This window comes from Schistocerca nitens, chromosome 1, assembly GCF_023898315.1.
Source record: "Schistocerca nitens isolate TAMUIC-IGC-003100 chromosome 1, iqSchNite1.1, whole genome shotgun sequence".
NCBI lineage: Eukaryota > Metazoa > Arthropoda > Insecta > Orthoptera > Acrididae > Schistocerca > Schistocerca nitens.
The window spans coordinates 1176964443-1176992230 of record NC_064614.1 but is presented as its reverse complement, the minus strand read 5'-3'; the positions used below and the strand labels follow the sequence as shown (position 1 = coordinate 1176992230).

Genomic DNA, 27788 nt, shown 5'->3' with positions numbered 1-27788 from the left:
GGTAACCTGAATCCATCCAGCTTTCGCTCCCATACAACAAAGTTGGTCGAAAAATTGAACGGTGCACAGATAACTTAGTGTTGGTACCAACTTCCTTCTTGCAGAAGAGAGTAGATCGTAGCTGAGCGCTCACTGCATTAGCTTTGCTGCACCTCGCTTCCAGTTCTTTCACTATGTTGCCATCCTGTGAGAATATGCATCCTAAGTACTTGAAACCGTCCACCTGTTCTAACTTTGTTCCTCCTATTTGGCACTCAATCCGTTTATATCTCTTTCCCATTGACATTACTTTTGCTTTGGAGATGCTAATCTTCATACCATAGTCCTTACATTTCTGATCTAGCTCTGAAATATTACTTTTCAACTTTCAATCGAATCTGCCATCACAACTAAGTCATCCACATATGCGAGACTGCTTATTTTGTGTTCACATATCTTAATCTCACCCAGCCAGTCTATCATTTTCAACATATGATCCACAAATAATATGAACAACAGTGGAGACAGGTTGCAGCCTTGTCTTACCCCTGAAACTACTCTGAACCATGAACTCAATTTTACCGTCAACTCTAACTGCTGCCGACTATCTATGTAAAGACCTTTAATTGCTTGCAAAAGTTTGCCTCCTATTCCATAATCTCGTAGAACAGACAATAACTTCCTCCTAGGAACCCGGTCACATGCCTTTCCTAGATCTATAAAGCATAGATACAATTCCCTGTTCCACTCGTAACACTTCTCCATTATTTGCCGTAAGCTAAAGATCTGGCCCTGACAACCTCTAAGGGGCCTAAACCCACACTGATTTTCATCCAATTTGTCCTCAACTAATACTCACACTTTCCTCTCAACAATGCCTGAGAAGATTTTATCCACATCGCTGATTAAAGAGATACCTCTGTAGTTGGTACAATCTTTTCTGTTTCCATGTTTAAAGATTGGTGTGATTACTGCTTTCGTCCAGTCTGATGGAACCTGTCCCAACTTCCACGCCATTTCAATTATCCTGTGTAGCCATTTAAGACCTGACATTCCACTGTATTTGATGAGTTCCGACTTAATTTCATCCACCCCAGCCGCTTTATTGCACTGCAATCTATTGACCATTTTCTCCACTTCCTCAAATGTGATCCTATTTCCATCATCATTCCTATCCCATTGTACATCGAAATCTGAAACATTACTGATCATATTTTCACCTACATTGAGTAGCTCTTCAAAATATTCCCTCCATCTGCCCAAGACATCAACAGGATTCACCAGCAGTTTTCCTGGCCTGTCCAAAATACTTGTCATTTCCTTCTTACCTCCCTTTCGAAGACTGCTAATTACACTCCAGAATGGTTTTCCAGCAGCTTGACCCAGAGTCTCCAACCTGTTTCCAAAGTCTTCCCAAGATTTCTTCTTGGATGCTGCCATTATCTGTTTGGCTTTGTTTCTTTCTTCAACATAACTTTCTTTCTCTGTCTACCTGAGTTCTAGTCTGTAGCCATTTTTGATATGCTTTCTTTTTCCTTTTACAGGCTGCCTTGACTGTGTCATTCCACCAAGCTGTTTGCTTCATCCTACCTCTACACACTAATGTTCCAAGACATTCTTTAGCCAGTTCTAGAACTGTGTCCCTGTACCTTGTCCATTCCTTTTCCAGTGACTGTAATTGACTACATTCAACTAACTAGTGCCTTTCTGAGATCACTGTTATGTACTTGTGCCTGATTTCCTTATCCTGAAGTTTCTCCACTCTTATCCTCCTACATATGGACCTGACCTCCTGCACTTTTGGCCTCACAGTACCAATTTCACTGCAGATTAAATAGTGATCAGTGTCATCAAAGAATCCCCTGAATACACGTGTGTCCCTCACAGCCTTCCTGAATTCCTGATTTGTTGTTATATAGTCAATGACAGATCTGGTTCCCGTGCCTTTCCAAGTATACCGGTGAATGTTCTTATATTTAAAAAAGGAATTTGTGATTACTAAGCCCATACTGGCACAGAAATCCAAGAGTTGTTTCCCATTCCTTTTGGCCTCCATATCCTCTCCAAATTTACCCATAACCTTTTCATACCCTTCTGTTCAATTTACAATCCTGGCATTAAAATCACCCACGAGCAGAACACTGTCCTTGTCCTTTACTCTAACAACTACATCACTGAGTGTGTAATAAAAACTACCCATCTTATCTTGATCTGTCCCTTCACAATGGGAATATACTGACATAATCCTAATTTTCTTGCCAGACACTGTCAAATCTATCCACATCAGTCGTTCGTTTACATACCTTATTGCAACTACACTGGGTTCCATTTCTTTCCTGATGTAAAACCCTACACCCCATTGTGCTATTCCTGCTTTGACTCCTCACAGGTAGACCTTGTATTCTCCCACTTCCTCTTCTTTCTCACCCCTTACCCAAATGTCACTAACAGCTAAAACGTCCAACCCCATCTTACTTGCAGCCTCTGCCAGCTCTACCTTCTTCCCAGAGTAGCCTCCATTGATATTAATTGCTCCCCATCTCGTTACCATTTGTTTGCCGAGTCGTATCTTAGGAGCCCCTGGTTTGTCAATTAGAGGTGGGACTCCGTCACCTCCAAAGGTCCGAGGCATTTTGCTCTGATCGTTGCCAGCATCATATTTAAAGTACCAGGGAAGCAGGTTGCTAGCCTTACTTGCCGCGGGTCCCATTGAGTTTTACCCCTAACAGTTGAGGGACTAACCAGTGGATTTGGTAGTCTTTGCCGCCTGAGCACAAAGGTTACCACGACTCAGAATATGTCCGAGATGCCCAGCCTTATTCCAAAGTAACTGGTATCCTGACTGTCAGGACCACTTACTTGGCCACTCATATGTTGCCCATGGTTCATGAACTAGAACATGACAACAGGAACCCACACCATGAACCACTAAACCCATACCATGAACCATTGTACTGTTAATTCATTGAAACTATATACGAAAGTAAGTAAACTTTTCCAAATTGAATATCAAAACATATAGGACAATATGTGGGCCATTTTTTTGATGTAAGTAACTAAAATTATCTCGTAACTTATTTGTTATTTTGTAAATCTTACATGCAATTACGTATTCAATCATTTACTTTATATAAAAGGAAGTTGCACAAATTTAATAAAGTTTCTGGTTCCCTGTCAACAAAATTTTTGAAACAAAAAATAGTTCAGATATGACTGAATACTGTGCACTTAGTATAAAGCCAGGCTGTGAAGTAACCAATCATTGTAAAATGGTCCAAAAGTCCTGGTTCGTTCAACAGCTTATTGCAAAAATGTAACTTAAATAAATGTTGACTCAAAGTGATAAATCAACATGAAAGGATAAATTGACATATTGCAAATATTCATACAGGAACACTTGCCACAGGTATTATTACTAACTGAACATGGACTAAATTTAAGTAAAATAATTTAGAAGGCAAATTAATAGCAAGTAATTGCAGGCAATGCCATAAAGGTGGCGATATGGCGATTTGTATAAGTTAACATACAGCACTTAAAAAACTTCCTGTCTTTAACAATGCACAAAAAAGGTCAATTGAAATGCCGGGTGTTCTGTTCCACAGTAATGACTTTAAGTTAGTAAAGCATAAGTGACTGAGGTATATAGTCCACCAAATGCTGATTTTATGTGCTCCAAGGATAGATATAATAGTGTAGTTGATTGGGCTGGCCCTAAGCACCTTTCCACATTTGGCGACTTCAACATAGATGCAAATTTCAATAGAAAAGAGTAAATGACATATGCTCTAGTAGAATAGATTATACTATAACCAACAAAAATGTTGCAATTAATATAAAATTATGTAGTGTGGTGCAACACATCACTTTGGTAAAGCAATGTTTTATGTAATGTCAACCTAACCGAAGAATGATGATCACGACAGTTGAAAGTATTTTTGTTAGTCAAGTAGCTTACAACTGTAAGCTGTTTGGAAGCCTTTGTTATTGCTTATGCATGTAAACTGGTGTGCACAGACACTGTGCATCTTCAAGGTGGGACGACAATAGCAGTTTACTATGCACTGTGGTACCTGATGGCTTGGGAGTTATTCCATGCTACGGTGTCCTGACTTGCAAGGTGGAGAGTGCTACTGAATAAAAACCATGCCATGATAATGAAAATGATGTCGCAAAATGCAAGAAAGAGTCTTGTGATCTGTCAGAATCTGAGAAACTGTCATTTGTTGCTGTCAGGTAGAGTTCATGCAATGTTATGTTGAATGTACAAACTGTAATTGTGTATGTAATGTTCCTTTATATCCACAAACTGTAATGGAAGACACAGTACAGATATTATTAGAAAAAATACTTTCTTTTATTTAGTATAGATGAATATCATTAAATTCCCACCTTAAGTAAGATATTTGAAAGTACTACCATGTCCCACATTAGTGCCTTTTTCTCAAAATACAAACTGCTAGCAGATTCTCAGGATCATTTTAGAAAAGAGCTAGACATGAATGCAGCAATTACACAGTTCTTGCATGAAGCCTACTGTCTGTTGGACCACAGGATGTAGATTGCAGGCATATTTTTACACCTGACAAAAGCTTTCAATTCAATAAACAATGCTATAAACAGTAAACTACATATCTGGTATTAATCCATGCATCTTCTAAGTATTAAGTAATAAATCAAGTGAAATGAGAACAAACTAACCACACTTTTTGGTCGTGGTGGCTGCTCCTCACCATCTACCTGTCTCACACTATCAGTAGTGCCTCCCTGCTGGCTAGCTGGCTGGGACCCTGCGGTCTGCAGAGGCTCATTTGGCATAATTCCATTAACAGCTGCTGCAGCACTTAAGTCACACAGTTGTTGTACCGATGGGTGAGCGGATTCCTTCTCAGTCATTTTATCAATACCTAGGTGAGAGACAAAGTGGTTAGACAGTTAAAATATTTGGTCAACCAACATTCCTGATGTATGCCTCTGATTTAAATAAGCACAGATCATGTAGAAGCTGAGGAGCAGTATGGCAAGTTCAATGAGACAGTGGGTTCAATCCAGTCCCGCCCCCCCCCCCCCTGGGTCTCTCTCTCTCTCTCTCTCTCTCTCTCTCTCTCTCTCTCTCTCTCTCTGAGTGAGTGAGTGAGTGAGTGAGTGAGAGAGAGAGACAGAGAGATTAAAATAATGTTCATTAGAGATACACACACATGAAGCTGCACCAAACATTTTCACTTTAAACATCTCTGGATAAATTAAAGATATTTCATCACCTGTTTCCTCCGTGACTACCAATAACAAAGTTCCTGAAAATAATGAATGCATGCATTTTTTGTTAGTAGTTTCCTGTCAGCTCTGCAAAATTGTCATATCACTGACTGTGTCTAATCAAGAACATTTAAACTAATGAGGCACCATAGTTACATTTAATAATATGTGTATCTCAGTAACTGAAAGGTCTGAAACACACATTGGGCATTGTTTTATGAATTGCTCTCTGGGTTTGTGAAGCTGAATATACATTATCAGTATTAGGAGTGCACAGGGACCGGAAAAATTTGCATTTTGAGATAAATGAGAAAGAGGTGAGAATTTTGCCTTGAAATGTGAAATTACTTAATAAACACTGTTTCTTAATGAGTTGTATCCACATGAGCTATTTATCAGAGCTAGTTTGAAATAGTTATCTTTTTGCATGTTGTTGTTGTGGTCTTCAGTCATGAGAGTGGTTTGATGCAGCTCTCCATGCTATTCTATCCTGTGCAAGCTTCTTCATCTCCCAGTACTTACTGCAACCTACATCCTTCTGAATCTGCTTAGTCTCTTGGTCTCCCTCTACGATTTTTGCCCTGCATGCTGCCTTCCAATGCTAAATTTGTGATCCCTTGATGCCTCAAAACATGTCCTACCAACTGGTCCCTTCTTTTTGTCAAGTTGTGCCACAAACTCCTCTTCTCCCCAATTCTATTCAATATCTCCTCATTAGTTATGTGATCTACCCATCTAATCTTCAGCATTCTTCTGTAGCACCACATTTTGAAAGCTTCTATTCTCTTCTTGTCCAAACTATTTATCGTCTATGTTTCACTTCCACACATGGTTACACTCCATACAAATACTTTCAGAAACGACTTCCTGACACTTAAATCTATACTCGATGTTAACAAATTTCTCTTCTTCAGAAACGCTTTCCTTGCCATTGCCAGTTTACATTTTATATCCTCTCTACTTCGACCATCATCAGTTATTTTACTCCCTAAATAGCAAAACTCCTTTACTACTTTAAGTGTCTCATTTAGTAATCTAATTCCCTCAACATCACCCGATTTAATTTGAATACATTCCATAATCCTCGTTTTGCTTTTGTTGATGTCCATCTTATATCCTCCTTTCAAGACACTGTCCATTCTGTTCAACTGCTCTTCCAAGTCCTTTGCTGTCTCTGACAGAATTACAATGTCATCGGCGAACCTCAAAGTTTTTATTTCTTCTCCACGAATTTTAATACCTACTCCAAATTTTTCTTTTGTTTCGTTTACTGCTTGCTCAATATACAGATTGAATAACATAGGGGAGAGGCTACAAGCCTGTCTCACTCCCTTCCCAACCACTGCTTCCCTTTCATGCCCCTCGACTCTTATAACTGTCATCTGGTTTCTGTACAAATTGTAAATAGCCTTTCACTCCCCGTATTTTACCCCTGCCACCTTCAGAATTTGAAAGAGAGTATTCCAGTTAACATTGTCAAAAGCTTTCTCTACGTCTACAAATGCTAGAAACGTAGGTTTGCCTTTTCTTAATCCTTCTTCTAAGATAAGTCGTAAGGTTAGTATTGCCTCACGTGTTCCAACATTTCTACGGAATCCAAACTGATCTTCCCCGAGGTCCGCTTCTACCAGTTTTTCCATTCGTCTGTAAAGAATTCGTGTTAGTATTTTGCAGCTGTGACTTATTAAACTGATAGTTCGGTAATTTTCACATCTGTCAACACCTGCTTTCTTTGGTATTGGAATTATTATATTCTTCTTGAAGTCTGTGGGTATTTCGCCTGTCTCATACATCTTGCTCACCAAATGGAAAGGTTTTGTCATGACTGGCTCTCTCAAGGCTGTCAGTAGTTCTAATGGAATGTTGTCTACTCTCGGGGCCTTGTTTTGACTCAGGTCTTTCAGTGCTATGTCAAACTCTTCACGCAGTATCATATCTCCTATTTCATCTTCATCTACATTCTCTTCCGTTTCTATAATATTGTCCTCAAGTACATCGCCCTTGTATAGACTCTCTATATACTCTTTCCACCTTTCTGCTTTCCCTTCTTTGCTTAGAACTGGGTTGCCATCTGAGCTCTTGATATTCAATCAAGTGGTTCTCTTCTCTCCAAAGGTCTCTTTAATTTTCCTGTAGGCAGTATCTATCTTACCCCTAGTGAGATAAGCCTCTACATCCTTACATTTGTCCTCTAGCCATCCCTGCTTAGCCATTTTGCACTTCCTGTCGATCTCATTTTTGAGACGTTTGTATTCCTTTTTGCCTGCTTCATTTACTGCATTTTTATATTTTCTCCTTTCATCAATTAAATTCAATATTTCTTCTGTTACCCAAGGATTTCTATTAGCCCTTGTCTTTTTACCTACTTGATCGTCTGCTGCCTTCACTACTTCATCCCTCAGAGTTACCCATTCTTCTTCTACTGTATTTCTATCCCCCATTCCTGTCAATTGTTCCCTTATGCTCTCCCTGAAACTCTGTACAACCTCTGGTTTAGTCAGTTTATCCAGGTCCCATCTCCTTAAATTAGCACCTTTTTGTAGTTTCTTCAGTTTTAAACTACAGCTCATAACTAATAGACTGTGGTCAGAGTCCACATCTGCCCCTGGAAATGTCTTACAATTTAAAACCTGGTTCCTAAATCTCTGTCTTACCATTATATAATCGATCTGATACCTTTTAGTATCTCCAGGATTCTTCCATGTATACAACCTTCTTTTATGATTCTTGAACCAAGTGTTAGCTATGATTAAGTTATGCTCTTTGCAAAATTCTACCAGACGGCTTCCCTTTTCATTTCTTCCCCCCAATCCATATTCACCTACTAAGTTTCCTTCTCTCCCTTTTCCTACTCTCGAATTCCAGTCACCCATGACTATTGAATTTTCGTCTCCCTTCACTACCTGAATAATTTCTTTTATCTCATCATACATTTCATCAATTTCTTCATCATCTGCAGAGCTAGTTGGCATATAAACTTGTTCTACTGTAGTGGGCATGGGTTTTGTGTCTATCTCGGCCACAATAATGCGTTCACTATGCTGTTTGTAGTAGCTGACCCGCACTCCTATTTTTTATTCATTATTAAACCTACTCCTGCATTACCCATATTTGATTTTGTATTTATAACCCTGTATTCACCTGACCAAAAGTCTTGTTCCTCCTGCCACTGAACTTCACTAATTCCCACTATATCTAACTTTAACCTATCCATTTCCCTTTTTAAATTTTCTAACCTACCTGCCCGATTAAGGGATCTTACATTCCACGCCCTTGCAACTACTGAAAAGGCTGCTGCCCCTCTTCAGGAACCACACGTTTGTCTGGCCTCTCAACAGATACCCCTCCGTTGTGGTTGCACCTACGGTACGGCCGTCTGTATCGCTGAGGCACGCAAGCCTCCCCACAAACGGCAAGGTCCACAGTTCATGGGGGTGTTTTTGCATAAAATATCAAAAATGCAAGTAGTTACTGGCATTGCACATCATCTAGCAAACCACAATTTGGAAAGATAATGTGCCCAAGAACCTACTAGCAAAATGTAGTGTACAAACGCAATGATGCACCAATGCGCTCCGTGATTTTGTTCCATGCCAATGTGGACAGTTGAATGGTCTGTTTAAGATTCACATTGTGTAATGCAACATAGTACTCAGCCATGGAACCTAGCATTTTATAAGAAAGAAACACATGTGTTTGTTAGCTAAAGCTCAAAAATAGTATAATGTGGGCAGTTTTAATGTGACAAATTAGATGGCAGATGTTTTGAACTGTAGCTGCATCAAATACCTCTAGAGGTCACACCTGAGCTACATCGTTAACAATATTTTGCTAAATGCAACAAGCAACTGCGTGGTAGCCGCACATGAGAGCTTTGTGTAGTGCATTGCTTGTTATTTAAAAAAAAAAAAAAAAGTGAAGTGACTAATCCTGGTCCACCAAGGATTTTGATTACAACCCTTACAACATCAGCAGAGATTGGCAATCCCTGTGATAATGTGTCAGGTCTGTTGCAGGCTGCTGCCCAGTGAAACGGAGATGGAGTCTGCACTGCTCCTTCCTCTGTGGTGGTCAAAATTATAGTCTGTTTACACTCACCGGCATCTCCCATTACAGCCTGTAGTGCCTGCCCTCTGAGATATATGATTGGAAAATAAAATCTGTAACTTTTTTGGCAGCACTGAATTTCTTCCCCTAATGTTAAAAACAAGTTACCATACGTTCGATACTACTTCTATGCACGTGCCTTGTCAGTTCTATCTGTAGTGTTGTCAAGCTTGGGTCGTATGGCTATGAATGCCCACGAAAAGTTGAAATTAGTAGTCTGCAGATTTATTAATCTTCAAATTGGAGGGGGGGGGGGGACAATGTACAGAGAAAAACTTCATATCAGAGTGGCATTCACTTAACTGGTGGGAAAATACTGCTGATTTTCAATGGAACAATCATTTTTGAAAGCTTAAATGCTGCAGACAAATGAAGAAAACAAAGTCCATTTCAGAAGAAAAAGGTGTTACAAGTTTTTGCAAAAGCAAACATTCCAGTCAAGAAGTTCCCAGTCAGCACTTTTTTGACAGTCAGTTTCAAAGAACTGATAATTTGTTTGTCTTTGCTCATGTAGTGTGACAACCTTTTAAATTTGTGTGTCTAATCATTTATGAACAAAGAAAGTGGATGGAATTTCGACAAAAATAGACACGCATTTTGCAAAAAAATAGATGCTACATTTTCCAGTCCCTAGTAATGTATCAAAAGATATTTAGTGTGAAACAATTAAATGTCTCCCCTTATTATGTGAAAATGAGTGCATCACTATGATAGCTGTAGTTTATTTGACATTTCGTTGTGTCTTTCAGCATCAACATCAACAATATTTGAATATTAAGTTAGGTAGAACAGTTAACAGGTTGCTGGATGGACATTGGGACGGACTGTGATTTATGTTCCTGTGGTCACTGTGATCCAAGTTTACATCGTACATATAAATTGCTTCACAATAAAAAAAGGGGGGGGGGGGACGAAGAAGATTTTTATATTTCAAATTGCAGTTTTCGTATTTCAAATTGGAGTTTTTATGTCAGCCTTTGAACTTGTGATCAAAGACTGGTACAAACACTATGATTTCAAGCATCTGTCATCATGGCACAGAAGAATTTCATCTCTAGTATTTCATTTTTATGTCATTATTTGTTATCTATAATTAAAAACACAGATAAAAAAGGAGAACTAACAATACATCAAACCAGCCAACTGCTTCTGGTGCCATGAGCTCTGTTGTTAAGCTGCTTACTCACTGCCCAGACTCCACCCAGACTGTTTAGTCTAGTTGTTGACGCATGGCTATTAATAGCTAAATTCGACTCCTGGTGCCAATTGCGCACTTTGATGCTCACTTTTCTCAACACCTTACTTGGAAGTTCAGTGTACTGAGAGATCATGTGATATCCTCTATGGTGAGATGATGATCCACAAAATAAACATGTGGGATAAGCTCTGCCAAGAGAAAGGTTGATTTTTCAGTACGATGACCTTCCTAAAAAGGCATCAAAAACAAATGAGTACCATAGAATGTACCTGGTTCCAGGAGTCAAACTGTGCTATAAACAGTGGCACAATGCCAGTAATACTTAACTGTACAGATAAGAGTCTATGCAGCGGCTATGCACAAGAGCTCAACTTGCAATGCCTGAACAAAATGACTGGATCAGTTGTCATTATACTGTGCATAAAATGGAATCAAAAACTCAACTGTACACATGAAAGCACACAATTAACATTGAGAAAGAGTGGTAACCTATGAAATAGTATTGTCTGGAAATTAATATTCCCATAATATGAGGGTTGGCACTTAAATAGTGGCAACTATTTATTCACAACTGATACAAACGAGTTACATGTTTGCACCTGTTACTGTCCTTCAAAGTAGTCACCAGCATTGTTCAAATGGTTCAAATGGCTCTGAGCACTATGCGACTTAACATCTGAGGTCATCAGTCCACTACCAGCATTGTGTAGGACCCATCGGCAGTGATGTGGAAGGCATAGTATACCGTTAGCAGAGCCTGTTCTGTTGATGGTGCGAATGGAGCGGTCTACTGCCTGTCGAATCTCTGCAACAGTTCTGAAGCGAATGCCAAAAAGTGGTTCCTTTATCTTTGGAATCAAATCAAAGTCACAAGGACTTAAGTCGTATCACTGTTCATTTTTGGAGCATCTCCTGTGACCAGCTTTGTGAAAGAAGCGGTGACACTTTCTGCACAACTCACCCATCATTTTGCACAACAATGCACGGGCGCATACAGCGCAAGCTGTGGCTGCTCTGTACGGTCAATGGGACTGGGAAGTACTGTACCATCCACCATACTCCCCGGACTTAAGTCCTTGTGACTTTTATTTATTCCGAAGATGAAGGAATTACTTTGTGGCATTCGCTTCAGAACTGTTCCAGAGATTCGATAGGCTGCAGACTGCTCCATTCGCACCATCAACAGAACAGGCTCTGCTAACACTATACTATGCCTTCCACATCGCTGACAGCAGGTTCTACACAATGCTGGTGACTACTTTGAAGGACAGCAACAGGTGCAAACATGTAACTCTTTTGTATTGGTTGTGAACAAATAGTTGCCACTATTTAAGTTCCAACCGTTGTATAAGTTTTTTGTAAATTACTAACTCACAAAAACTTTTTCAATTATTCATTTTATCTAGCTGAAAAAATTAATTACTTTAATCATGCCTGCTTTGAGCCTTCCTACAAAAGTAGAAAAGATCTGAGAGCTTGAAATCATCACTTTTGGTTGTATCACACTTAATATCTCTTTTTAGTGGCAAACTATGGTGTACTTTCAAGAAATAGGTGTGTTACTGACCCAACGCATATGCTTTTGCAGGTAATGCAATTCTTTATGTACTTTATATGTGTTGAATTTATTTTCTAAAATTTACCTGGTGTGTCTGGAAGCGTTGCCTTAAGTGTTCCAGGTTCAGCAGGCAATGCTGGATGTGATCCCTCCATACTAGGAAGGTCCTTTACATTCTCGGCAGATGACGTGCTCGGTAGGTGACGGCGAGTTCTTTTACTGAGGGACTTTGAAATAGTCCCATAATCTGATGGAAGATTGGCCAATGCATGGAAAACTTGCCTCTTGCGAATAATTGTGTACACAAGATTGGAGTTCCCTGAAAATTTCAAATAGATCATGCATACATTAAAAATAAAATCTCAAAAGAGAAATGCAAAGGCTCAATATAAATTTAATACTAGTAATTGAAGTGAAATGGAAAGAGTATGACTTTTAGTCAGATTAATATAAGTTAATATCAATATCAGAAGAACAATGTGTACCTGGAATAGGATTTGTTATGAATATGAAAATAAGGTAAGGAGTGAGTTGCTGTGAACAGTTACATGAATGAATTACTCACATCAGAATCAAAAGCAATCAAACAGCAACAACAGTTTAGGTATATATGCTAATGTCAAAAGCAGATAGTGAAGAGAGAGAGAATATGAGGACACTGAATGGATAACTCAGTATGTAAAGGGAGACAAAATTCTAATAATCGTGGTGGTTAGAACAACATAGAAGACAGAGTTATGGATAAATATGGGTGTGGTATAGGAATGAGAGTGGAGTAAGACTGCTTGAGTTCTGCGATAAATTTCAGTTAGTAATCACAAATACACTGTTCTAGAATAACAAGAGCTATGTTTTGAAAAGACCTGGAGACATGGGAAGATACCAGATGTGCTACAACATTGTGAGACAGAGACTCTGACATTAGATATTGGATGGTAACAGGAAGCAGGTTCAGATTCAGATCGCAATTCAATGATGATAATGTATAATGTATAAGGAATTTGGATACAGACGTAGGGACGAATGTTTCAAGTTTTCCCAGGTTATAATGAAAATGACATCTGCTAATTTTGTAACCTGGAGCACCAACATTTCACCAAGGCTGGCTCAACTTGAAATATATGCTCCTGTCATAAAGATCTTTACATTTGCACTGACAAAATCAGTGTACATATCACATCACACCAAATCCATTGCATCAGTAGATCTTCCTGTCCCCACCTTTCATGACATACATTTACATGTTTGTTAGGTTTGTCTATCTTACAATAGTATCAAACACACTCATGATAAAATCAATTCAGGTTCTTGTAGTGTACTATCTCAAACTAATATATTTACCATCCACCATCATGCATGAGCATATGTATCACCATAGAAATATATTTTAGATTTATTTATTTATTTTATTTATTTATTTATTTATTGTTCCGTGGGACCAAATTAAGGAGAAGTCTCCATGGTCATGGAACGAGTCAATACATGAAATTATAACACGATATTAGAAACAGATAAAATGAAATATAAAAAAAACCATATTCAGGTGACAAGTCGTAAGTTTAAATAAAGAAAATCAACAATGTAAAACTGGAATTTGCTTAATTTTTTAGCTCTTCGAGGAGCTCCTCAACAGAATAGAAGGAGTGAGCCATGAGGAAACTCTTCAGTTTAGACTTAAAAGAGTTTGGGCTACTGCTACGATTTTTGAGTTCTTGTGGTAGCTCATTGAAAATGGATGCAGCAGAATACTGCACTCCTTTCTGCACAAGAGTCAAGGAAGTGCATTCCACATGCAGATTTGATTTCTGCCTAGTATTAACTGAGTGAAAGCTGCTAACTCTTGAGAATAGGCTAATATTGCTAACAACAAACGACATTAAAGAAAATATATACTGTGAGGGCAATGTCAGAATTCCCAGACTATTGAATAGGGGTTGACAAGAGGTTCTCGAACTTACACCACATATAGCTCGAACAGCCCGTTTTTGAGCCAAAAATACCCTCTTTGAATCAGAAGAATTACCCCAAAAAATAATACCATACAACATAAGCATATGAAAATATGCGAAGTAGACTACTTTTCGTGTTGAAGTGTCACTTATTTCAGATACTGTTCTAATGGTAAATATAGCAGCATTTAGTTTCTGAACAAGATCCTGGACATGGGCTTTCCACAACAGCTTACTATCTATCTGAACGCCTAGGAACTTTAACTGTTCTGTCTCGCTTATAATATGCCCATTCTGTCTGATCAAAATATCGGTTCTTGTTGAACTGTGAGTTAGAAACTGTAAAAACTGAGTCTTACTGTGATTTAGCATCAAATTATTTTCCACAAGCCACGAACTTATTTCATGAACTACATTATTTGTTACTGTTTCAATATTACACACAAGATCCTTCACTATCAAGCTGGTGTCATCAGCAAACAGAAATATTTTTGAATGACCTGTAATACGAGAAGACATATCATTTACATAAATAAGAAACAGCAGTGGCCCCAGCACCGACCCTTGGGGAACGCCCCACTTAACAGTGCCCCATTGGAATGAACATCACTACCACTCTCAATATTGCGGAGAATTACCTTCTGCTTTCTGTTCTTAAAGTAAGAGGCGAACCAATTGTAAGCTACTCCCCTTACTCCGTAATGGTCCAACTTCTGCAGTAATATTTTGTGGTCAACACAGTCAAAAGCCTTCGTTAAATCAAAGAAAACACCTAGCGTTCGCAACCTTTTATTTAATCCATCCAAAACCTCACAGAGAAAAGAGAATATAGCATTTTCAGTTGTTAAACCATTTCTAAAACCAAACTGAACATTTGACAGCAAATTGTGTGAATTTAAATGCTCCAGTAACCTTGTATATACAACCTTCTCGATAACTTTAGCAAACACCGATGGCATAGAAATAGGTCTAAAATTGTCAACATTATCAATGTCTCCCTTTTTATAAAGTGGCTTCACTACCGAGTACTTTAATCGGTCAGGAAACTGACCACTCCTAAAGGAAAAGTTACAGATATGGCTAAGTACTGGGCTAACATACATAGAACAATACTTCAGTATTCTGCTAGATACCCCGTCATATCCATGAGAGTTCTTGGTCTTTAGTGATTTAATTATTAACTCAATCTCCCTCTTGTCAGTATCATGGAGGAGCATTTCAGGTAACAGTCTCGGAACACTTTTTTCTAAGAGCGCTATATGATTCCCTGTTGGGACTAGGTTTCTATTTAGTTCACCTGCTATATTCAGAAAGTGATTATTAAATAGTGTACATATATGTGACTTATCAGTAACACGGACATTCCCACTACGCACTGATTCTATATCCTCGACCTGTCTCTGTAGACCAGCCACTTCCTTTACGACTGACCATATGGTTTTAATTTTATCCTGAGACTTAGCTATTCTATCTGCATACCACATACTTTTTGCCTTCCTAATAACATTTTTAAGCACCTTACAATACTGTTTGTAATGGGCTGCTGCAGTTAGATTTTGACTGTTTCTAACGTTTTGATATAATTGCCACTTTGTTCTACAAGATATTCTTATCCCTCTAGTCAGCCACCCAGGCTGCCTGTTTGTGCTAGTACCCTGTTTTGAACGTTCTAACGGAAAGCAACTTTCAAAGAGCATGAGAAAAGTCTTGAGGAAAGCATTATATTTATCGTCTACTGTATCAGCACTATAAACATCTTGCCACTCTTGTTCCTTGATAAGGTTTACAAAGGTCTCTACAGCAACTGGATCAGCTTTCCTAAACAGCTGATGACTATATTTAACACGTGTTGCAGCACAAAAACCTTTTATTAGAGTTAAAATTTGTGCATCATGATCTGAAAGGCCATTCACCTTTTTGCTAACAGAATGCCCTTCTAGTAATGAGGAATGAACAAAAATGTTGTCTATAGTTGTTCTACTGTTCCCTTGCACTCTCGTTGGAAAGAATACGGTTTGCATAAGATTATATGAATTAAAGAGGTCTACCAGCATCCTCTTCCTTGCACAATCCCTTATACAATTAATATTGAAGTCACCACATAGAACTAACTTTTTGTATTTCCTATAAAGTGAACCAAGAACCTCCTCTAGCTTTAGCAAAAATGTTGTGAAATCGGAGTCTGGGGATCTATAAATAACAATAGTTAGAAGTTTAGCTCCACTAAATTTAACCACACCTGCACAACATTCAAACACCTTTTCAGTGCAGTACTTTGAAACATCAATTGACTCAAATGGGATGCCGTTTTTCACATACATGGCTACTCCCCCACACCGCAAACAGCTCCTCGAAAAGCTGCCAGCCAACCTGCATCCTGGTAAAGTAAGCCTCTGAATTATCTCCTTATTTAAGAAGTGTTCAGATATACCAATAATTTCAGAGTCAACATCTATAAGCAGTTCACTAACTTTATCTCTAATACCTTGTATATTTTGATGAAATATACTAATTCCCTCATTACTTGGATACCTAAGCTCTGTCAAAAGTGGTTCCTTTGTTAGAGAGACTTCCCTTAAGCAGGAATGCCTATCAGCCGACTTCAATCTAAAAAAGGTGCAGCTCTAACACCCACTACTGCAGGAGTTTTCCCATGAGTGATCCCACCAACCCCACCTATGCTGTCACCTATAAGCTTTGCCAACCTCCCCTTCCCATACCTGTTGAGGTGCAGGCCATGTCTAGTGAAACCTGTACTGCTGAGAGACTCCACCGACACCACTGAAATGTGACCCATGCTTTCCGTCATTAGCGCACCCCCAAGTTTCATGTTATTACACCTGACGGCTGTATTAAGATGAGGCCGATCGTGACGCTGAAACAGTTCCACGAAATGCACATTCGTGTTGCCAGTCTGAGTGGCTATCTTTTCCAGGTCACCATCTATGTCATACTCCCCATCCCTATCAATACTATTACCAGCCCCACCCACAATCACTACCTGATCCTCTTTAGTAAAATCCCTACATAACCCCCCTATGTTAACAGTCACCTGAGCCAATCCTGCATTAGGCTTCACAATGCTGGTGACCTGGTACTCACTCCCCAGCACTTCCTGCAACTGCTGGCCTACACCTCTGCCATGAGAACTACCTAACAGCAGAACCTTCTTCTTCCTCTTCGACTTTGCAACTGTTCTAGCCACTGAGGTCTGCCGCATACTTCCTACATCTACAGCTACTAGAGATTCCTCTCCACTAGACTCTGACAGTTGGTCATATCTGTTGTAAACACCAATAGTAAAACTATCTGAAAATCTTCTTCTCCTAGCAGATCTCTCGCCAACAGCCAGCTCCCATTCCCCAACCTTCTCCCTCCTCATCCTATCTAGCTCCTCTTGTGCATTTTTCAACTGCACCTGAAGGGCACAGATCTTATGCTCCTGCTCCTCTATCAACTTACTCTTGCTACATAACCTGCAGTTCCAGGAGAGGATCTCACCAGAATGCCCACTGGCTTCCCCACTGCATTCCCCCCAGTGAAAACACTTCGAACAAGTCTCACACCGCAATCCACTACTCGCGAACCTACGACAAAGCCCACACTTCTCACTCGTGGTAAAATTTTACTTTTTCTAAGTTCCGCTACTACAATAAGAAGATGTCATCTATTTTTCACCTCCCTTCCACTACTATTAACTATTAACTTTGTTTTATACTGCACTAGCTGCACTCTGAATGCATTGCATTGCCTCTCTCTTTATAAGTAGGAACACCTATACAAAGCAGACACATTTACAACTACAAAATAAATGAAAGGCAGACTTTTTGTGCATTAAAATAAGTTGTAAAAAGTTTATTTAATTGCCTCGAGATATACAATATTTTTGGTCTTTCTGTCTTCTGCGTAAGAAATTTTGCAGCTGTCCTACTTGTGAGCATGCAAGATGTAACTCACCACATGCAAAGCATGGATTACCCAGACTTAATCTACCCCCCTCAACATTTAAAAAATGTGAAGTCCAGGTTGCAAGATCAACAACATTTTGAAGAGGATGGATTGCTACTCACCCTAACGATGTCCCCCTTCATTGCCTGGACTGGAACAACTGAACCACATCTTTCATCAGGGCTTTGATGATCAATCACCATGCCCTGAATTGAGGAACATTATGCCCAAGATCCTTCCCACACCTCCTAACATGGTGTTCCATACCCCACCCAACCTCCACATAATCCTAGTCCATGTCTATGTTACTCCCAATCCCATCCCCTTTCCCCAGGAATCATATTTCAGTCCTGTCACAGGACTATCATAGCCCATCAGAGGCTGGGCCACCTGTGAAAGTAACCATGTCATATCCCAGCCCTGCTAAATCATTGCACAGCGTTTTATATTGGTATGACTACCAAGCAGCTGTTTACAAGTAGGAACGGCCACCACCAAATTGTAGCAAAGAGTAAAGAGTAAAGTGGACCACCCTGTGGCACAACATGCAGCTGAACGTAATGTGCTTCATTTCAATGCCTGCTTCAATATCTAGGCCATCTGGTTCCTCCCCTCCACCACCAGCTTCTCTGAACTACACAGATGGCAGTTATCCTTACAACACGTTCTCCACTCCAGAAACCATCCCAGTCTAACAGCCTAAGGTAACCTACGGTCTCCAAACCCTTCAACCAACACATTTTGCTCCTCTGTCCTCTCGCTTCCTGCCAATTCGAGTCCCCCATCCTCATTGTGCTCTGCTCTGTGTCAACACCACCAGCCTTTTCCCCTCTCTGCTGCTCTCCTTCACAGTCCTCATTCCCCCTCTTCCCTTTGCTGCTCCTCAGTCTCCTGATGCTGCATTAGACAGCCTTGTCTTTTCACCATCTGGTCCCTGCTAGTCTATGCTCAGTCAGGCAGCAGTGACTTCTCTTTCCCAGCCAATACCCTGCTACCCCTCTACCTTTCCCACTCCACTCCAGATTGCTGCTTCTGCTCGACATGACACATTACATTTTGGTTGCAGTGACCAGAGAGAGCTGGTCCTTATGCATGAGGTGTGAATGTGTGTATTTTCATTTCTTCTTTCTTTTTCTGAAGAAATCTTTGGCTGAGAGCTCGGTGTGTAACAGTCTTTTTATTGTGCCTGTCTGTAACTCATTGTGTCATCTTTATAGGAGTAGCAACCTATCCTTTTCCTAACAGTACTGATACTTCAAATTTTGAATCACAGCTAGCACTAATTAAAGAAAAATTTAAGTTAATGCGGATGAGTAGGAGAAACAAACCTGTGATGTTGAAACACAGCACTAGTCATTTGCTGCTTAACAGAATCACATCGATTAAATATCTAGGCGTAACATTGCAAAGCAAAATGAAATTAGTTTTTAAGGATTGTAGTACAGAAGGCAAATGGTTGACTTCAGTGTATTAGGAGAATTTTGGGAATGTGTGGTTCATCTGTAAAGAAGACCACATATAGGACACTAGTGCAACCCATTCTTGAGTAATGCTCAAATGTTTCAGATCTGCACCAGGTCAAATTAAAGGAAGACATCGAAGCAATTCAGAGATGGGCTGCTAGGTCTGTTATCAGTATGTTCAAACACAATGCTCGTATTACAGAGATGCTTCGGGAGCTCAAATGGGAATCCATGAAGGGAAGGCAACAGTCTTTTTGAAGAACATTACTGAGAAAATTTAGAGAACCAGAATTGGAAGCTGACTGCAGAATGATTTTACTGCTGCCAACATATATTTCGCATAATGAATATGAAGATGAAATAAAGAAATTAGGGCTCGTAAGAAGCCATACAGACAACAGATTTTCCTGTGCTCTATTTGCATGTGGGGCAGGAAAGGAAATAACTAATAGTGGTACAGGGTAGAGTTCAAGTAGAATAATGTGGCAGGTAGATGCACAGCTGGCAGGACACACTTGGGGGGGGGGGGGGGGGGTTAGTAGTGGTGGTGGTGGGGGGAGGGGGGGAGGGAGGGTTGCAGGCAGGTGCTGTAGGGGAAATGCCAAGTGCTGGAGGGGAAGTACCACTCTAAAATGAGGCTTACACACTCATTTTTTGTAAATATTGAGTGGAGTCCCTCCTTGCTCAACCTTTCATGTACTCACACACACACACACACACACACACACACACACACACAGATACATGTTTACATACTTTAAAATATATTTCACACATGTGTACGAACATCTTTCATCCATATCCCTAGCAAATTTCACCCTCCAGTTTCATCAGAATTCTGAGGGAACTTGTAATCCTGTCAGTAACTGATTGCTGTTTTGAGAAAAAGGACTGTTGCTGGCAACCGTCTGATTCTCTGCTGCTTTTCACCACGCGACTCTTAAGAGAGGATGTTAAATGTACCGGTATCTTTAGTATTTGGCCATATGGCATGATCTTAAGCCTCAAAATATGCAGGCAAAATTATTGGCTCGCTTCCGTGCTTGTGCTTTGTCAGAAGCACAATTTGTAATTCGCCTTTCCTCTTGCTTGGCGTCCAGTTGCCAATACACATCGAAACAAGGGTTACGTTTGGAAATTTATATGTGTGGCAACTTATATATGTTTGTTGTGTATGTTGTAGCATCAACGCTGGGATGATCACAGCCAGTACCAGTCGAAGATAGGAGCTGCCAGTGGCAAAGATCATGTTAAGCCCAAAAGCTGGCCACAATTGAGAACACCGAAGGCTTCTAAACAGAAAAACCCTATTGTCACAGGGGGAAGTAGTGTGGTACATTTCTTTGTAGGGCTTCTCAAAAGAAAACCCTATTGTCACATGGGGAAGTAGCATGGTACATTTCTTTGTAGAATGTTTCCTTGATAGTTTAATATGAGGCATATACGCAGTTGATTATTGGGCTTGACATGCCAAGTTGTGTATCAGACCTTGGCCAGGTTGGGTCTATACCATGTTGGAACCCGAACTGCAAGTTAAGTATAGGATTTCAACCTGGTGATCCATGTGGGGGACCTTTAACAGGGTTGCAAAGTGGTATCTTCAATACTAACCTGAAGTTTGAGGTTATCGAGTAAGTTTCGAAAGTCGGGAGTTGAAATAGACTAATCCAATCTATTAGTTTCATACTGCATTAAATGGGTAGCCAGTATTTGGAAAACTATTTGAGAGAGAATAATTTTTGTGGGCTGTGAATAGTCAAAATGTTTGCTACACTAAATAGAAATCACTGATTTAAGACTGGAACTTACAGTAATGGTACTGGACTGATTGCCACTATAAGGGTGATTTTTTCCGCTGTGTACAAACACTCAGAATTTGTTAATGAGAGGATAGGGAACAAAAAAGGTGTAATGAACTTATGTCCGGAAAAGCATGGTTTCCATGCTATAAACGATTTATTCAATCATACATTGTTGCAGTGATTGAAGTCTAATATCCACTGTACCATGAAGACACAGTTACAGTTTGTGTTGCAAATAGTTTCCATGTGCCTCAATGCATGCTTGTACATGCTGTAGCTTGTTCTCTCTCACATGTTCACATCAGTCAGGCTGCACCTAAACGGTGCACGAATATGTTGCTCTACTGTCTCCACATCTGGAATGGGCTCTGCATACACAAAACTTTTGAAATTGCTCCATAATCAGAAATCACACAGTTTGAGATCCAGTGAATTAGCAGGGCATGGAGCTGGACCCCCCCCCCAAATCCGATCCATCATCCAATGAAGACATAACTGATATGCATCTGGGCGTTAACAGCAAAATGGGCTGCGGCACCATCATGTAGTGGCCACATAGCCCTTCGAATCATCAATGGCAGTTCTTCCAGCAGGGGAAGCATAGTCACCTGAAAAAAACCACACCGATTGTTCTGGCCTGTTAGGTGATGTGAAAGGAAGACTGGTCCCTAAATACAGTGGCCAATTACACTAGCCCACACTTTCTGGCTGCACCGATGCTGATGATTCACTGTCACCATACCATGGAGGTTCTGCACACTATCCCACAGATGCTCTGCATATTATCCTATAGATGACTGTTATGAAAGTTAAAGATACCACTCTGTGTAAAGGTGGCTTCATCAGTGAATAAGAAGGATGATACGAATCCCGGAATCGTGGTTACCTGGTGAAGAAACCAGTGACAAAACTGCTCCCGATGTGGAAAGTCTGTTGCTAGTAAGCCCTGCACACACACTGTAAGTGATAGGCATAGTAGCAATTGTCATGAAGAATCTTCCACACTAATATCTGGCGTTCCCTGTCCTGGTGGGTCAACTGCCTGGTACAGGCATGGCAGCCAACTTCCACAGTGTTAATCACATTTTCCTCCAAGTCTGGGGTGTCCGAACATTTCAGGTAATTTCCTGCTTCTTAAAATATCCCCATCTCAGGCAAACAGTGAAACACTGTAGCAAACATTGAATGCGGTGGTGGTTGTTGGTGTAGGTAGGTCTCCTGATACAACCTTGCTGTCAGCTGCCTATTGCCATTTGCCTTTCCATAAGTAAACACTATTTTGGCAAGCTCATGATTTGAATATGGAGCCATTGTGTACAATTCTGTATCACATCCACTACAAGGTGAATCAGCAAGAGAAGTGAATCGGACACAACATTACCAATGACTATGGCAGAAGTGGGCACTAGGGCATGATGTACAAGATATGGTACCACCCTCAAGGAGGAAACCACGCATATTACAACTGTAGCTGCATGGTACAGTGCATATTAGACCACAGCCTCTGAAACAAAGTATGATCGAATAAGTGGTCTCTAGCATGGGAACCATGCATTTCCGGACATAAGTTCATAAGAACTTTTTTGTTCCATATCCTCCCATTGATCAACCCTAGAGTTTGTACACACTGGAAAAGATAACTCTGTATATTGTAAATGGTGATCCATTTCTATTCTGTTGAAATTAGTAGTGGGAAATATATTGAATGGTGAGCTCATTTCTCAGTAAGCTTTAAAGGTGCATGTACTGAGGTAATACTGCCAATGCAAGATCCATGTTAATTTACAACTGTGGGTGAGCAGCAAGCTTGCTGCACTGATACAAACACATATCAATAATTCCTAAACAGAAAGGTAGCTAATTGCGATCTTACAGCAAAATAAACCTGGAAGATGTGAAGACAGTGATACACGCTGGACACTACAGCAGCCATTCTAATAACGAAGTAGTAGAAAAGATGGATCATGCTACTACTCCCTTATGTTGATGTAATGAGTGACGTTTTATTTATTTATTTTTCATATAGGGTTATAGTGGGTTCACACTACGTCAACACTGGAAGAGGCATTGTTGTTGGTTCATTTAAAATTAAGGCTGAAAGTGGTGGTGACAGGATTTCTGTTTCTTTTTTTTTTCCTTTTTCTTTTTTTTTGCATGCATTACTGATTTGTGTGTGCCTGATATTGCAGGCACTCAATCACGCACCTAAAACTATATCGTTATTGACGAAAAAGACAATAAAGCCAAGGTGTTATTACACCCAAGTTTGAAGCAAAGGTTTGTATGCTCACAATACCATTGTGCTAGTAACTTAACTGATCCCTAGTAATTTTCTGTGACAGATGCAATGGTTTCTTATTTTACTAGTACAAAGTGGTAACTTTGTTTGTGTTCTGAGATGGGAAATGGTGATACTAATAGGCAGGATAGATGCCTTGTACCTGGTGTGCAAGCATATAGGTCAGTGGCTGCAACACTGACTGTCCTGTTCAGTTTACTGTGTTCAATGGATTAACATGGCTTGTTGTAGGTATGTTTATTTCCTGTTAAACAGAGGTATTTGTTGTTATTTGGTGTATGTTGCACCTTGAGTGGAGAGAGCATATAGAAAAGTAAACAGTTTAAGGTTGGGTGTCACAGTTATCTGAAAACCCACATTGTGATGTAAGCTACTGGAGTGACACCTTTATTTATTGTCACTTTCTTTATACTAGATTGGATCCTTGAGTGATATCATTGATTATTAAGCTCTTTCTACTTGACTGCAGAGTTATTTCCTGCAACATTACCTTGGAATTAGCACCTATAAGTTTGCTCACTATGTGATTCCTTATTCTTCCCTCCCACCACAGTACATACTCATTCTCATGATGCAGTTGGTCCAGTGGATGATACACACAAGACAGATTGCACTTCACACTTTTGAAGTATTCCAAGTAAACTAATTACAAGAATGAAATCCTAAAGGTCATTTCCAGGTAAATGGAAATGCGGTGTCGCTAGGGCCTCCCATCAGGAAGATCGTTCGCCTGGTGCAAGTCTTTCGAGTTGACACTACTTTGACGATTTTCAGGTGTTTCTACATGTCACACCTTATCACCTTCCCCCCCCCCCCCCTCTCTCTTGCTGCAAAATTTTTATACAAACAATGAGTAATGCATATACCAAATTTGGTTGGATGTTCCTCAGTTATGCTTTTATGTCATGTCTTTTCACCCCTTATTTTCGCAGTAAACCTGTCCAGATAGCAATTGATGTGTGTGACAATTCCAACAGAAACTGTTTCAGGCATTACAGTGGTATCCTGATATGTCATTGTCCTGTCTTTATGACCTCCCCCTTGCCATTCACAACTCTATGCAAGAAATGTCACAGTGACTTTCACCAATAAGTCTAGTGACACCAAAAACTATAGATTTGATATTAATATTGGTAGTTATAAAATATTTTTACATGTCACATCTTCTCATCACCAACCCCTCCTCTACGTTTATATAAACAGTGAGTCATGCACATACTACAATATTTGATTAAAATTGTTCCAGTTGTTCCTTAAGCTAAGCTTTTATGTCTCCCAAACAGTGCATTTGGTGTTTCCATTACTCTAGTCTTTTAATGCAATTGTTACAGGAGTTTCCAAAATTTCTGTTGCTATAATTTTTGTTATTTCTTTTTGGCAACGACTTAACAGCTCTTTCATAATGCTCCATTTTTCCTTACAATCTTTCACATTTTCCACACCATAAAGCAAACATTTTATTCCAGAATCACCTTTATCTCATTTATTGCACACTTTAATAGTGAGTCGTTAACAACATCTTTCAACATGAGAAAATACTCAAAAGACTCTTCCCATTTCTTCTTTAATTCAGACAGTACCGGTGGTCTTCATTCCGAATTGTTCTTGCAAAGCTTTCCTCAGTGTAACAGTAAAATCTTAGGTAGCCATAAAGCATTTTTTGTTGTTGTTGCAGGATATCGGTCACTGCCACAAAATAACTTAAGAGCACCCTGAAAGTCACAGACCAGTAGGGCAAATTAACATTTATTATATAGATATTTTGAGAAATACTCTTGATTCTATACCCTGTTTTTGAATCAAAATCTTTTTTGTCTCTTTCTCCAGTAAACTTTGTCTTTTATAATACTCTTTCAGACTGCATCTCCTCCATCTTCCTCCCCCCATCACAAACCACCACCACCACCACCACCACCTTTTTCACAAACAATGTTGTCATTAATTTTCAATGCAAGATTTTATATGTTGCTTGAATAATAATAAATTTCAATCATAATTTCAGTTTCCACTAAACTATTTATACACAATATAGTGTAGATTTCTTCCCGTTCCACTTCTGAAAATAACTCTTCAATATACTCACTAGCTTTTGATCCAACAGTAAAGCCACAAAATTCTCTCAGATGTTTCCAATGTTTTCTGTCATCTAGAACTTAATCTGTTTACTTTTATACTCTGCTCATAATAAGAATAAACCTGATGTAAACATTACACCATATACTCTTTCACGTTTGCTTGAATCTCAATGGATTTTGTTTCATGTGGAGTGGAAACCAAGCTGTGTCCTGTACAGTCAAGTAGGATCATAAGAATATGTTTTATGCTGTGTTACTCGCACACAGACTGAGCGATAATGCAGAACAAAAGCTTTACTGGCTCATTAAACTTGGACCAGCTGGCTGACCAGTGCCCGTCCAACTAATCTGCAATGATATGAGCAGTTGCAGTTCAGATGTTAGAGAGACCAGCATAGAAATAATATAGCTTCAAATGTCATTTAATTTTTAAAGATAATGAAATAATATTAGGCAAAACTCAAGCACTATCGCATGTTTCTTGGGTGATGTGAATGAAAGCATATAATGATCTCATTCCCACCTAACGTAGTATTCTCGTTATGAACAAGAGTGATGAAAATGCCTAACTTAAAGACGGGTAAATTTTCTAAGTGAACTACATGTCACGCAAAAGCATACTGCTTGGGGTTTTACGTATTGCTTAATACAGAAGACACTGAAGGTATTAGTTAGTCTCTTAGCTCCCTCCTTATCCCAATCTGAGAAATACATTTCAGGTGTGAAATTGTCATCCGCTATGTTGGTAATGAGTCAATCAACAACAGAATCCATGAAACCATCCAGGTGCCACACTTTCTCCTCTTTTATGACATGCCGTTCTATATCCCGCCAGCAATCAGCAGTAACATGTGAAAAAGCTGCGTGCGTTAGTTCCAGTATGTCTGGCAGTCTTTATATTTCTCACGATGAATCCCTTAACTTGGCTCCAGATCAGTTTTGTTGGGTTCATAATTTAATAGTACAGTGGCAAATGTAAAAATACAGCATTTGTATGGTGTGCTTGATGCTGTGAAAATCATTGTTTTTCATGTTTCTACGACACTTATCACTCTGGTTGAGAGACTACATCTGTCGTATAACACAGTGGACATAGTCCAAATAAAAAGTATTTGATTTTTCATTTTTCGCAAAAAATGATTATGAATTTTACAATTACGAGAGGTACGTACTTCAAATTGAATGAAAAATAGACCATGGTGAGATGTGAATCAGCAAACCCAATCTACTATGCTACCAATTGTTTGTTTACGTCAGATTTATTCTTATGATGAACAGAGTATATAACAATTTAATGGCTTTAAGCAGTACACAGGTTATATTTTAATTACTTTTTCAATTTCACCTAAAGTTACCATTTCCACATATTTCATCACCTTCTTTCAGTCTTAACAGTGTTCCAAAATAGCACAAACAAATCTGTTATAATGTCTAAAAGTTAATCCATAGAATAACTTATTGCCAAGATTCTAATTCAGTGTTCCACACTCAAACTCTTTTTGTGCAGTAGTTTTTATTTTCTTTTGGGTTATTTCTCCTTTTGGCACAACATATGAAATTTTTTCTTGTGTCATTCTCTTATTTAAAATTCATATTCTCATATTTAAAATGGGAGTCCTAACTGTATATTCAAAATCCACCTAATCACATGCCCCTACACAGTCACATGCAAAATAAGGCTCAAGTAATTTTATTGTAGTCATCATCATGATTAGAGGGCCAAAACCTATGTTATTAATCCTTCTGTTGATTGATGCAGAGCTCTAAAAATTTGTAGGAATATATAGTTTCCAAGTTTCACAGAAACCATTTATTATTATCACATTTAAAAACTTAAGTTATGGAAATGTGCAAGCTATCAGAGCCAGTGGCTCCTCCTCCTGGAGAAAGTTACGGTAAAATCACACAGAATTCTGGGTCAGGGGAGAACTTACAGGATGACAAGGAAAAACTTGTTGGGGATGGCACTGGATGAAATTTAAAAACTTCAAAGAACAAAACACTGCAACACACATTTTCCCCATGAACATACAATAACTACTGAAGATTTATTGGCTTCTTTGGTGTGTCATTTTCCTTGTTAGCAGAAAAATCTTTAAATCCTCCAATGAAATATACATGATAAAAATTGAAAATTTTTATCTGAAATGTTTC

General features: G+C 39.3%; 1 protein-coding gene across 1 annotated transcript in view; it reads right to left on the bottom strand.

Moving 5' to 3' along the window:
* The window catches only part of LOC126200303 (protein HID1), an 87241-nt gene that overhangs the window by 22596 nt on the left and 36857 nt on the right, over positions 1-27788 (bottom strand). The window contains exons 12-13 of the mRNA XM_049936697.1: positions 12184-12417; positions 4681-4886 (exon numbers count right to left, since the gene is read on the bottom strand). Of these exons, the coding sequence (XP_049792654.1) occupies positions 4681-4886; positions 12184-12417 (440 nt within the window). The remainder of the gene's footprint in view (positions 1-4680; positions 4887-12183; positions 12418-27788) is intronic.